Source organism: Nomascus leucogenys, chromosome 7b (genome assembly GCF_006542625.1).
Source record: "Nomascus leucogenys isolate Asia chromosome 7b, Asia_NLE_v1, whole genome shotgun sequence".
NCBI classification, from domain to species: Eukaryota; Metazoa; Chordata; class Mammalia; order Primates; family Hylobatidae; genus Nomascus; species Nomascus leucogenys.
In genome coordinates, this window is record NC_044387.1 from 34,871,590 (window position 1) to 34,884,761 (window position 13,172).

At 39.2% G+C, this 13,172-nt stretch overlaps 1 protein-coding gene across 2 annotated transcripts in view; it reads left to right on the plus strand.

The window, feature by feature from the left end:
• The window catches only part of TNIP3 (TNFAIP3 interacting protein 3), a 96,817-nt gene that overhangs the window by 40,027 nt on the left and 43,618 nt on the right, over positions 1–13,172 (plus strand). For both annotated transcript variants that reach the window (XM_003271331.3, XM_004088447.2), the window contains exon 3: positions 4,471–4,591. In XM_003271331.3, the coding sequence (XP_003271379.2) occupies positions 4,471–4,591 (121 nt within the window). The remainder of the gene's footprint in view (positions 1–4,470; positions 4,592–13,172) is intronic.

Below are 13,172 nucleotides of genomic sequence, written 5' to 3' on the forward strand. Positions count from 1 at the left end.
GAACTAATGCAAGGATTATATAGGATCTGTTCTATTGGTGTTTAAAAGTTTGGTAGGGTGTTTTTTGTTTGTTTGTTTTACCCTCGGGTCATAGTGTTGTATTAAGAACACAACATTGTTGGATGCAATTATTAAGTGATCTCAAGAAAAAAGGAGGATTTTTCAACTTTAATTAATTCTGCCTCTCAATTGTCAGAATGTTGAGCTTTATAGGAAAAAATGAACTTTGATAAGCACTTTCTTCTGTGAAATAAATCTAGGTCAAATTGAAATTTATGAAACATAATTAATTTCACTAATTCAAAAGAGAATGTAAAATATTTTCATGTACAAATTCCTACATTAATTAAAGACTAATCTAAAAGATTTCCTAAGAATGTTATAAAGCCCAAGTTGGTGACATAATTCTCATTTATTTGAGGTGTGACTAAACTTCTTGAGAATATTTTGAACCCAATGAACATTTTTTTGTGCTTTTCTTTTCTTTATGGTGGTATACTAAATTTATGGCTCCTACTTTCTAAACTCGTTTGTTAGACTGTTTGGTAACTATTCCAGACCCTCAGAATAATAACGATAGCATCAATCACAGAGCATCCATGGCATGCCTGGCACTGTGCTAAGCATTATACATATGGCATCACTAATCCTACTGTCAGCATCACAATATTACATTGTTTTCCTCTGTTTACAAAACAGGCCAAAAAGGTTCATAGAAGCTAAAGGACTTACACTAGGTCCCACTGCTATGTTCAACTCTAAAAGCGTGTTGATTTTCTACTGCATCACAATGCTTCTTTCAGAGGGTTCATATGCAAGTTCTGAGGCATATTCATTATAGTGACAGTGACAATGTCAATCATATTGGCAATGAGAAAAGACAGTGAGTGCAAGTCCTTACTGTGCTACAATCCCTGGAGCTCCACCCCTCCTGTGTCCTTTCAGTTCCCAGCTGGATTCCTGAGTGCTCGAAACCTATCCCTCCCACAGTGGTCAACACTGACACCCACTCTCTCCATAGGTGTGACCAAAGCCCCCACGTCTGGTCACCACCATATGGTTCTCTTTTTCTTTGCTGCCACTTCTCCTCCTTCTGTAGTGACTGAAGTTAGTGAAGCTGTAGTCACCACGCTGAGTCTCACTGTGCGCCAAGCCCAGAAAACCACTATCCTCTTGAGGGCCCGTCCCTCTTTGGTTGTGGTCCTGAGGGACGTGTGCTGAACCAGGCTCATGTGAGAGGATGCAGGGCCCCAGCTCTGAGGCTGAGCCTTCACCACTCTGTCCAAATGAAGAGGGAACAGTAACTGCTGGCTTCTAACATGCTCGCCACTGAAGTTGAAACAATTTTAACAGTGATGACTGCATGTGATTATTTCTGTGAAAAGTCAGCACCTTGCAATAATGGATACTCAATTGTTGTTTAATATCAAAGAACACATATAATACAAGTAAAAAAGAACAAGGCAGCCATGAGGGCAACACCAGCTGAGCTTGAGTGTCCGTTCTGAAGCTCCTGCTAGTGTTTCCTTGCTTACTGATTTGTGTTTTGACTTTATCAGTCCTATGAGTTTGAGTTTATTTACATACGTTTTAGATAAGCACTTAATTTATTGGTTAGATTTGAGTTAATAATTAGGTATTTTGAGTTAAATCTCATCCTGGAGTCATATTTATTCAATAACAAACCCTTATTGATGTCCTACTGTGTGCTAAGAGACTGAGCAGTGAATAAACACAAAGGACTTTCCTCTTTCCTGGGACATAGATGGGGCAAGGGAGGAGAAAAATAAACAAATATGAAATCAAAATAATAAAAAATTCAAAGAAGAAAATAAAACAGAATTAAGGGACAATAGTGATAGGGCTGAGAAATCTAGTTCAGATAGGTTAGTCAGCAGAGGCTTTCATGATAAAGTGACATTTGAGCCAGCACTGAATGAAGTGAGAGAGCAAGTTTTGCAGAGGAAGAGCAAACACCAAGGCCTGGAGTGGGAACTGCTTGGTATGTTCCATAAAGTTTGATGATGCAAACGTGTCTGGAAGAAAAAGAGCAGGAAGGAAGAGAGTAGAAGGTGAGACTAGAAAGATAGCAAGAAAACGAGATCATTTGAGGACTTGTAGATCATGATGAGTTTTATCTCCAAATGATCCTGCCTGGGATTGAAGTGGCTCAGTAACCTTTCTGTCACAGAGCAAGGTAGGACCAGAAAGTCTTGTGACATCTTGGCAGGCAAGTCTGGTTCAGAATAGGTCCGAAAGCTGCCTCAAGAGCTTAACATTTAGACTAGTCCAATTCTGTTGCTACTTGGGAATCTAATTAACCTGAAGGATTTAGGGCAGTTAGTAAACAAATTTTGTGACTTTCCTCCTCACAGGTTTGTGGAAAAAACCTGAAGATAGGTCCAAACTCATTGTTATGCATATGCCACCTTTTGCACCATGAAGGATTTACCATAGACCCAGCAGCCCATATTTTACAATGGGATCATAAATGGCACATGATGTACAGATATTTCACAGCCTGAAAGAAACAATATAAATATGAAAGTCAAGGTGCATATATAGGGATTTTTGATTATAGATAACAGAAACCAAGCAAAGCTAGCTTTAAAAATAATGAGAGCGAATTCATTATAATGACATGGAGTGTTTCACAGAATCTAAAAGTTGGAAGGTAGTCAGGCCTTAGAAGGGGCTGATTCTGAACTAGAAAATTGTCAGGACTCTCTACGTCTCTCAGCTCCACATTTCTCTACCCATATGCTTCATTCTCAGCTCGCTCCAGACACAGAGGAGAATCCCACTGGCCAAACTGGGATCAGTTGTTTACTCTTGGTCCAATCAGTTATAACCAAAAGGCAAGTTCAAGTCATATCAATGCAAACATGGCTGTCAGAGCCTACTCCTGTGAGCTACTCTCAACAAGGGTAGTGGATTGAGCAGACAACCCTAGCAACCTCTGCCATACAGGCATTTGATTAGGCCATCCATCTAGTTATTTATTTTATTTGGAGACAACTTTGAGAAGTACTCCTGCAAGAACTCCTCCCTCAATCCAAGAGGTTATTTTCAGGGGGTGAGATATGATGAGGCAGGCAAAAAATATATATACAGAGAGAGAGAGAGAAAAAAAAATCACACAATTAGTGCATTTTTCCTTGTGAGTTGTGTTTTTAATGAGAAAATTTCTCCATTATAACAACATCGTGTAAAGCAGTAGTCCCCAACCTTTTTGGCACCAGGCACTGGTTTCATGGAAGACAGTTTTTCGATGGACTGGGGCAGCGGGGTAGGATGGTTTCAAGCACATTACATTGACTGTGCACTGTGTTAGTATTATTATTATATTGTAATATATAATGAAATAATTATATAACTCACCATAATGTAGAATCAGTGGGAGCCCTGAGCTTGTTTTTCTGCAACTAGATGGTCCCATCTGGGGGTGATGGGAAACAGTGACAGATCATCAGGCATTAGATTCTTATAAGGAGCAGGCAGCCTAGATCCCTCACATGTGCAGTTCACAATAAGGTTCGCACAACCTAGACCCCTCGCACGTGCAGTTCGCAATAGGATTTGCATTCCTATGAGAATCTAATGCCACTGCTGGTTTGACAGGAGGTGGAGCTCACAGGGTAATGTGAGCCATGGGGAGGGGCTGTAAATACAGATAAAGCTTTGCTCACTTGCCTGCCTCTCACCTCCTGCTGTGTGGCCCTAACAGGCCCCAGACTGGCAGTGAGGGTTGGGGACCCCTGGTATAAAGGAAAAATAAAAATTTGATTTGAGTAGGAAGCTCTGGTTTAAATCTTGGTGTTATCAGCTAATGGCCATGCGACTGTCAGCAACTCCCTCTGGGAAGCAGCTGGACTAGATTCTCCTAAGGGGGCTTCCAGATACTCTTCAGCTGTAATATATTATTTCCATTTGGTGGCAAGTAGCTGCTTAGGGATTTGTTTTCAGGTTAATTGAAGACATACAGCAAAAATGGTTGAGACAGACTGTGGAATTCTACAGGTCTGAGTTTGATCTTGGCCCTGCGGATGTTTCAGTTTGACTTCACTTAAGTTAGTAAATTAGTTAACTTCCTAAACTCAAGTTTACTTACCTGTCTAATGCCTGGGACAGTGACTACTTTAATAGGTGGCGCTGCACATTGAATAAGAAAATGCATGAAAGAACCTGGCTCACTGTGAGTGTTGGATTCAATTCTTGCCATTGTTCTCAGACTGAAAATTCCTAAACTTGTCCGTATCTTCCTTTGTAAGGGAAAATTAAATTCAAATGCTCTTTCAAAGTGCTCTCATGGCATGGACTAATGAAAACATAATGAGATTAGAGTTTGGGAGATCGTAGAGAAGTATCATACATAAATAACACCTCCATGTCATCCATAAACTCACTCTACGCCTGAATAATTTTTAATTACCTTTGTATAATGTAACTTTCCCATGTCTTTCTGGGCAGATGTGAAAGCATGGAGCTGGACAAAAGAATCCAAGATCTGATTGAGAGAAATGCTTCTCCTCATCCAAAACGGTTCACCCCAGAGGCCATGCCAACTCACAGAAATCTATGTTCTCCAAAGGTAAGAAAACACCTTTTTTCTCCTTATCTCGATGTACCCTTCAGCAGTTTATTCATCAAGAAGAATTTGTGGGGACAGTCCCCAAGTCATTTACAGTCAGTCATGTACTTCCTTGTCAGCTGAGAGGATAAAGTGAAGCAGTATAAAACTTCTCTCACACAGCCACTTCCTGTTACTAAAGAAATTCTTCAGCAGAAGACTTTGCTGGCACTTTCCAGTTTAAAGTGTCCAGGCAGCTGTGACTACAAGAAGGTGAGGAGATCATGCTACTAGAAAGAATGTTTAGTGCAGGGACAACTCTTTCCTGGGAAGAATTAACCCATTTAAATTGGGTTACCAGAATCAGCACAACTCATGTCAACGATTTTTTGGAGTTGTTTTTGTTTCGTTTTGTACTTTTGTAAGAAAAAGCAAGGTTTCACTGATTAAAGGAGTGGTTTGACTTTGAACTTCCACTTGTTTCAGGGTATTTGTCTATGGTGCTTTATATAAGCAAATAAAATTCAAGGGTAGCCTCAAGCTAGGAATTTTACAGATGACTTTCTTGACATGCATCCTATGACAACATGAACTCTTAAACTCTGTAATCCTCCCAATTAAAAACTATCTTTCATGATTCTTACTAAAAAAAAAATCTAATGTGAGTAGTTTGAGAGCATGGCCGGCATTTTAAAAAGTAATTTATACTTCTTTTTAAAAATAACATTAGTTCTTCTTTCTAAAGAAGCTCTTACTCAGTGTTGAAAATGTATATGGATAAACACAGAAAACTATAAAAATCATGTAGAGACAGATTCACTGTGGAGATAATGGAGCGTGGGCTCCCTTAAACAAATATTTACTTTTATAACTAATTTGCATCCATAAATTTATTTGTTTTTTCTTTTAAAGGAAATCCCAGAATTGTATAGGCCTCAGGGTTCACTAAACATAGAACTGCCTCTGAAACCACCAGTAGGCTCACCACCTATAGAGACCATCTCTTAGCATTTGGGATACCTCTGTGTTTTACACACACACACACGCACACACACACACACACCTGTCTTGTTAACTTACCCTCTTCACTTAATATGCTGTGGATACTCCTGTACCTCTTTCTTTCATTCATGTCATGAACAGTGTTGTGTGCTTTCTGCATTTAGTCACTTTTTCCTGTCTAAAAACTCACTTCTTCCTGAACAGGTTGTCTTTATTTTTGGAGTTACAGATGAATGTGTACTAATGGTTAAGAGGTCAAATAAGGCCTCTTTCTTCTGTTTTCTTCTGCTCTTCTCATCCCAACTCCAAGCCCTCACATATACACCTCTAACTCCCAACTAGAAATTTATTCCTTCATGGAAATGTGTGCTTTTTCCAGCCACCTTCTTGTCTAACCACAGAAAGAAATTTCATGGTGATAATATCAATTCCCTCTGGAACCCTCATCCTCATATCCTCCCATTATCATCCTCTAAGACCCATTTGCTCATGACTGACCTTCCTTGCAATTCTGTTCATTCGTCTTCTTGGTCCCCCTTTACATGGCAAAAACCTCTTCTACATCCTTATTACCATCCTCTTAGCTATAGATTATGTCTCCTTTTGGGACTTCACTGAAACTTGTGTCTCTGTCTCTAAGATACTGATTCTCCTATGACCTCACTGAGGAAATTTGCTCATTCTCCTGCACTTCACACTTCCAGGCAAAGGGCAGCAGATTCTTAGCTGATGTTTTCTATTTTCTTTGTGAAGTATGAGGTAAAGACATCTACAGAGACTGAGAGGGTAAGAGGTGAGACCCAAGGCTTAAGGGAATTGGGGCAGATATGAAATGACTGTTGGAAGGCAGGGAGACAGAATAGATAAGTAAAACAAAAATGAGTTGCAGAGTAGTAGTGAGGACGGAGTTGAGTTTGAAAACCACCACTGTATAAGACCAATCACTTAACAGTGTGGGGGTTCCTGTATCTCCAATCTCTCCATCACCTCTCACCAGCTGAAAATATGTACCGTTCTCCTCCACTTCAAACATATATGAGACCCCATCTTCTTTGATGGGTAATGTTTGAACTCACTCTTACACAACATAGCCAAGCTCATTGATCACAGCATCCAAAACTTTCCCTCTCCTATCACACCATTAATAACCTCTATCTGGATAAATCCAATGGTCATTTTGCATTCACTTGTCTTCTTATTTGCATTTGACACTATTTAGTCATTCAGTTGTCTTAAAATGTCTTACTACTTTGACATCTATATATTTTTTTGAGGCGGAGTCTCGCTCTGTCGCCCAGGCTGGAGTGCAGTGGTGCGATCTTGGCTCACTGAAAGCTGTGCCTCCCGGGTTCACGCCATTCTCCTGCCTCAGCCTCCTGAGTAGCTGGGACTACAGGTGCCCGCCACCACACCTGGCTAATTTTTTGTATTTTTAGTACAGACAGGGTTTCACCGTGTTAGCCAGGATGGTCTCGATCTCCTGACTTCGTGATCCACGTGCCTCGGCCTCCCAAAGTGCTGGGATTACAGGTGTGAGCCACCGCACCCAGCCCAACATCTATAATATTAATTCCTGGACACCCTCACCACCCCTTCCCGCTTTTTTTCTCTGGTCTCTCCTTCTCACTCACCTTCACTGGCATCCCTTACATCACCTGGTTGTGCTGCATTAGTGTTACTTAAGGATCTGTCCTGGGCTCATTAAACTACAAACTATATGACAATGACTCCAGACACATGCACTTACTAAACATGGAGTGCTTTTCTACACATACTTTCTTTCCACTCAGTCTTTCCTGAAGTGAATTCAATATATTTCCTCCTATATCTGTTTGTCATCTCTCCCCCACCCTGGCCACCACACACACATTTTCTATGCTGGTGAATGAATCACTAGGCAACCAATCATTCAAATTTGGGGGAATCCTGGATTCCTTCAGGGCCACCATGCTGCACCACTCAGGTGGCACCATTCACAGAATAGTGCCGTCTTTCCTTCACTCTGGACCTTTCCTAAGGGAAGGTCTAATCTGCCTTTATTATATCTTTGGACTTTTTTCCTTTTCTTCATTCTATCAACATAGATCTTACTAATGTACTTAAAGCCTAAATGTGCTTAAAACTTAAAAGTAGATCTCTTTACACACATCATTGAAACCAAATGCCTTTGCATCATATATACATTCCTCCAAGATATAGCTTCTGCCACATTTAGAACAAAACATTAGAAGAAGGATGTAATACTTGTTGGGGTAAATACGTATTGGGGTAAATATTTTATTTTGTTTTCTACCTACAACAACACTTAAATATGACTGTCTTTATCCATATTTTCCAGATGAGGAAATTAAGGCTCATAGAAATTTTAAAACATTGCCTAAATTCACAAAGTTGTATCAGGATAGAAAGCCAAGTTTGTACATATTTTTCCTGTAGTGTTTTAGTGTCTTCTATATATTCTGCTATTTCCCAAAGTGCACCCTGTGTTCTAGGTACCCATAAGCCTTTAACAAACCATGAAGTTTCCTGTGCTATCATTTCACATGCTGTTTACTCTTTCTGGAAATCCTTGCTTCCTTGCCCATTTGATGAATTGCGTTTTTTATCGCAATTCAAACCTTTCTCATTTTGAGACCTTTTCATCCTCTCTAGTCCCACATGGCATTACTCAGCCCGCTCCCTGCTTTGTCCTACATCTTTATCTTCTTTATATGTCATTTATAGACTTTATCACTTTGTTTTTTGTGATCACTTATGTCGCTATGTGTTTTCTCTTATATGGATTATGAGGTACTCATGGATTTCTTGAGGATGGGGTATAAAGTGTTCCATGAAGGTATAAAGTATCACAACATAGAATTTTCTAGAAAGCAACAGTAGTAAACAATTTGGTTTCATGAGACATGGTAACACTGAATATACAATCGATTTATCCCTATAATTCCTCTACAAATAGTTCTCAGAGTCTGCAGGGGAGTATCAAATGTACACTCTTAAGGTTAATCTCTTAGTTCTTGTATGGAAGCTACCATTTGGTCTTACCCATCCTGGTGTCATGAAGTTATTGACTGCTGAAAGTCTTCCAGTGCTCAAACTGTCCTTGCTTCTCAAAGTTTGCTGTACCACTCACAGGAGCACCATTAGGTACCACTCACTGTGCCAAGTGTGCTCAGTGTGGAATATGTCTTTGAGAACTCCAAATGCAACCAACTACTATTGCTCTTGCAACCGAGGTGAAGAGACTTCTTCTTTTCCAACTTTAGCTTGCACTTCCAGTGTTTGCCAGAGGGTCACGGTCCTTTCAGTTTGTCGTTGTTCGAGTTTTAGCTGCTGTGTATTGAGCACCTACTCTTGGCCAGCATTTTGCAAAGTATTTCTATTCATTAGCCCATTTCATCTTTATCCCTCTACAGATGGGGAAACTGGAGTTCAATGTGGCTAAACAATTTTCTCATGATTGTACAGCTAATGGGATTTAGATTCTGGACCTAAACTCAAATCTGTCTAATGAAAACAATTGCCCTCTACTTTCTACTTTTAATTTTCCCTCCCTCACATCAGAGTTACTTGAAGACTAGATCAGAGCTCCAGCTGGTGTCAGGAACGATACTGTCATCAGACTAACTCCTCCTCTTTGAGCTAAAAGCACCACACTTGGATCAAGCCACTATGACTTGATTCTCTCCCCCAGGTAAATTCTCCCAGAACAGCCCCCAGGAGTCTACATTCTTTATCCCAATAGACCACTGGCATATCCTCCTCAATTGTCCTCTGCAGGTATTTCAAATATTTGATTCTTTGAGTAAGCATGGCTTAGTTTCCAGGTGGAATCCCTGCTGAGCTACTATTTACACAATAGCACTCTGCAGAAAGAAACCCTATATTCAAAACAAAACAAAGACCTTCACATTTTTGCTGAGATATTGATAGAAAGGGAAAATATAAGAAAATTTCTATTTGGTTAAGACAAGGGTGAGCCAATGAGAGGGAGTGAAGAAGGCTTCTCTCGTTTTCACACTGAACGAAGTTAGCCTAAGAGCAATAAGGTAGATTCCATTTCCAGGAGCAGGAAATTGGTTTCTTTATGACTTTATGGGATGTGAAGGGTGTGACTGAATAAAACAGATATTATTTAGTGAAAGAGCCTGAGATATATGTCAAGTTCCCTTTTTGTTCAACTACTATTGCCAAGAATCTGTAAAGAAGAAGAATTACTATAAGAGAAATGAACAGAGACTGACTCACTGCTTTGAGGAAACAGAAAACCACTATTGATGAACATGAGGAACTCCATGAGCATGAAAGTATGCTTTTATATTCTGGGAGAGTTGAAGAAGTAGAAAGTTAGTGACCAAAGATCATTTAAAATCTTGTAGGCAAAGGAAAAATAATTGCCTAAGTGAGAATGACATTGAGATTCCAAAATGAATGTTAAATGAAAGTTATATATAACCAAGTTATAGTCCAAGTACTATGAGAAAATTACGAAATAATATATTAACCTGCAGTCATATATCTTCAAATATAAAAGAAAGGGACAGGATGCTTGAAATGTATTTCTTGGATAAACAAATACAGTTCCAATAATGCTTGAAAACAAGGATGAAACCTGAGAGTGAAAGGGAAAAGCGCCCAAATTTTAAGCAGACCCGCCAGAATTGAATTTACCTAAAAGCCCCATCCTGTCTTTGGATTCCATTACTTCTGATTTTGACTAAGAGGCAGAACTAGAAATGGGCTTTTAATGACTTTTGATACAAGTTAAGGGAAGAACTCCCAGTGGCTGGGGACAAGTTGTAGACCTGGACACTCTTTCCAAGGTAAAAAGGCTTGAGAAATTGCTTTGGTTGGTTCAGAGATTAATATATACTTATGACACTTCAAATGATTGTGAGGGAAAAACTTCTTGCAAACTACCGTAAATTGACACATGTTTTCTGTAACCACACTGTTGGGGAAAAAGAATCTGGCTTTCCTTTTCTTATTTCCCTTTTTTTGAAAGCTGTTTTTTTTTAATCAAAATCTTGTTTTCTTATCAGTACAATGGGTTGTGTTAATTATACAAAGTGAGAGAAAGTGCACTCTGTAAATATAAAGTGCTAAACCAACACAACACTATCATCATCATCATCATCATCATAATGCTAGTAGGATGAGCTTGAGCCTGGACATTTTCTTTAATGGTTTTCTCATACAATAACTGACTTCCTCTTTGAATCTCATTATCTAATTTCAAAGGTTGTAGCTGTGGAATGTTTTGATCTATTTTTTCTGCTAGAAAAAAAATGTTGCTTGAGATCATTGTAGATTCTGGATATATGTTCTCACTCATAGGTGGGAATTGAACAATGAGAACACATGGACACAGGAAGGGGAACATCACACTCCGGGGACAGTTGTGGGGTTGGGGGAGGGGGGAGGGGCAGCATTAGGAGATATACCTAATGCTAAATGACGAGTTAATGGGTGCAGCACACCAACAAGGCACATGGATACATATGTAACAAACCTGCACATTGTGCACATGTACCCTAAAACTTAAAGTATAACAATAAAAAAAAGAAAAATGTTGCATTGTTGTGTGAGGATCTGTTTAGCTTTCACTGGGAAACCTTTGGATAGCTGGCTGAAAAGCTCTGCCTGCAAGTTCTCAGGCAGTGAGGAGCCTGTCCGCTCAGCTGCTGCACCTTATGGCATTTGAAGCTCATTACTGGCAACATGGGTGAAGTTATTTAAATGAGTCATGTATCTTTCTATTATCTGTAAAGCTTGGCTATTAGTATTTAGTCTTCTGATTCTGAAAGTATTATAAGCCCTCCAAATTAAACAGATTAGTGGATAAATAGGCCAGGTTGTATTTCCCAAAATATCGCCATAGAGTTAATTTGATCCCATGATTAATTTATGACATATTTCTCCTCCCATTCATTACAAGGATTTTTAAAGGATTCCACTCTACATGAGTATCAGGCATACATCCAATAAGGAGATCTCACTGCATATGCCCAGCTTGAACTCTATTTTCTAATAAAGTGCACCACCAGACAACCCAGGAAAACAGAGACATAGGTCTGTGAACTAAAATTGGATCCTAAGATAAAATAATTAAAACTCATAAAAATTAAGGGAGAGAAAATATTTCCCTAATTTTGAAAGCCACCCACCTGTTGGGCAGAAATTTCTATACAGGACAGAAGTGGTGCAAGGGGGGGATATAAACTGAGGCTCCATTCTTGTTGATAAGTAAGACATGCTTTTGAGTAGGATGCTTTCTATTTACTCAGAAGTCATCTGTTCTATCACTGGGAGAATTTGTCCCATGTTCCACAAAAGAAAGAGTGACAGAAAACTGGGAGATGCAGATTGTCTTTTGGAAGATGTAAGCAGTAGGTAGAAGAGGATTCTCTCTGCCTCAGTGAACACAGCAGTCCTGGCAGCTCCAGTTTGGGTCAATGGGGTGGGCAGGGGAGAAGATGACAACACTGGGAGGCTTGATGGGGGAAGCAACCAAGACTTGAAGTGAAAAGTGGCATCTGTGTGGAAATTATAAACATTAATTAGAAGAATATAAGTCTTCTTAGAACCCTACAAAGAGAAGAAAAAGAACTTGAGGTCTCAGGGTTTCTACTGAATGGACACTTAAAGCCAAAGGTATTATCCTTACTTTTGGAATTATCACTCCACCTTTGTCTTCTTCCAGACTTGCATGACTTCAGCAAGTAAATCTGAAGAAGTTTTGGATAGGTATTCCTTTCAATGTAAGAAGAAGAACAGCGTAAGCCTGTGAGTTAAGAAATGTGTTAACTCATGACAATGTTAAGGAAACAAAATATTGGGCTTGAGAGATACCATAAATAACATGTTCATAAGAGTTGTTTAGCAAATGTGTTCATTATGTTCTTGATCTGTTTAGCTTTGTGAGAGGATGTGGATGTCTCCTGGGGACATCTCAACCCAAGCTGGGTTTTGGAATCTAATGCATCAATAAGCCTTCTTTCTTGAGTAAATCTTCTTGTTTCTAGTTTGATTGAAAATATTTTTGAATGGGCATGGGAACAGTACTAGCAAAATGGACACTGTAAGCTCTTGCTGAAGAATGTTCGTGTCATTCTCATGTCCACCTTCTAGATGAAATGTAATAAAAACGCTTTTTACTTTATTTTGTACTTGTGGGGAGAGTGAGGCATAACTCACAAAGTATGTAAATATGTTTTCTTATGGGACTCTAGAATAAGTAGCAAAAAACCAAGGTCAATTATTCCTTTTTTTATCCAGTGAGGAAGATAGCTATTCTGATTTCTTTTTAAAACAAATGTTGGTCATTAAAACTGAGTTAGCAAATGTTTGCAATTTTTTAGGCTAGCATATTGGGAGATTTTTTTTGAGTCAGGCTTATTTTCAGACAAAACACTTCTGGTATGTGTTCCTTGTATCACCCATGTTTTGAGTCCTCACCATAGCCTTTCCATATACCTACATCATCTTTATATGCACATGTTCTTTCTTAATTTTTTTATTTTGTTTATTATTATTATTATTATTATTTTAGAGACAGGGTCTTGCTCTGTCACCTAGGCTGGAGTGTGGTGGTGCAATCGTG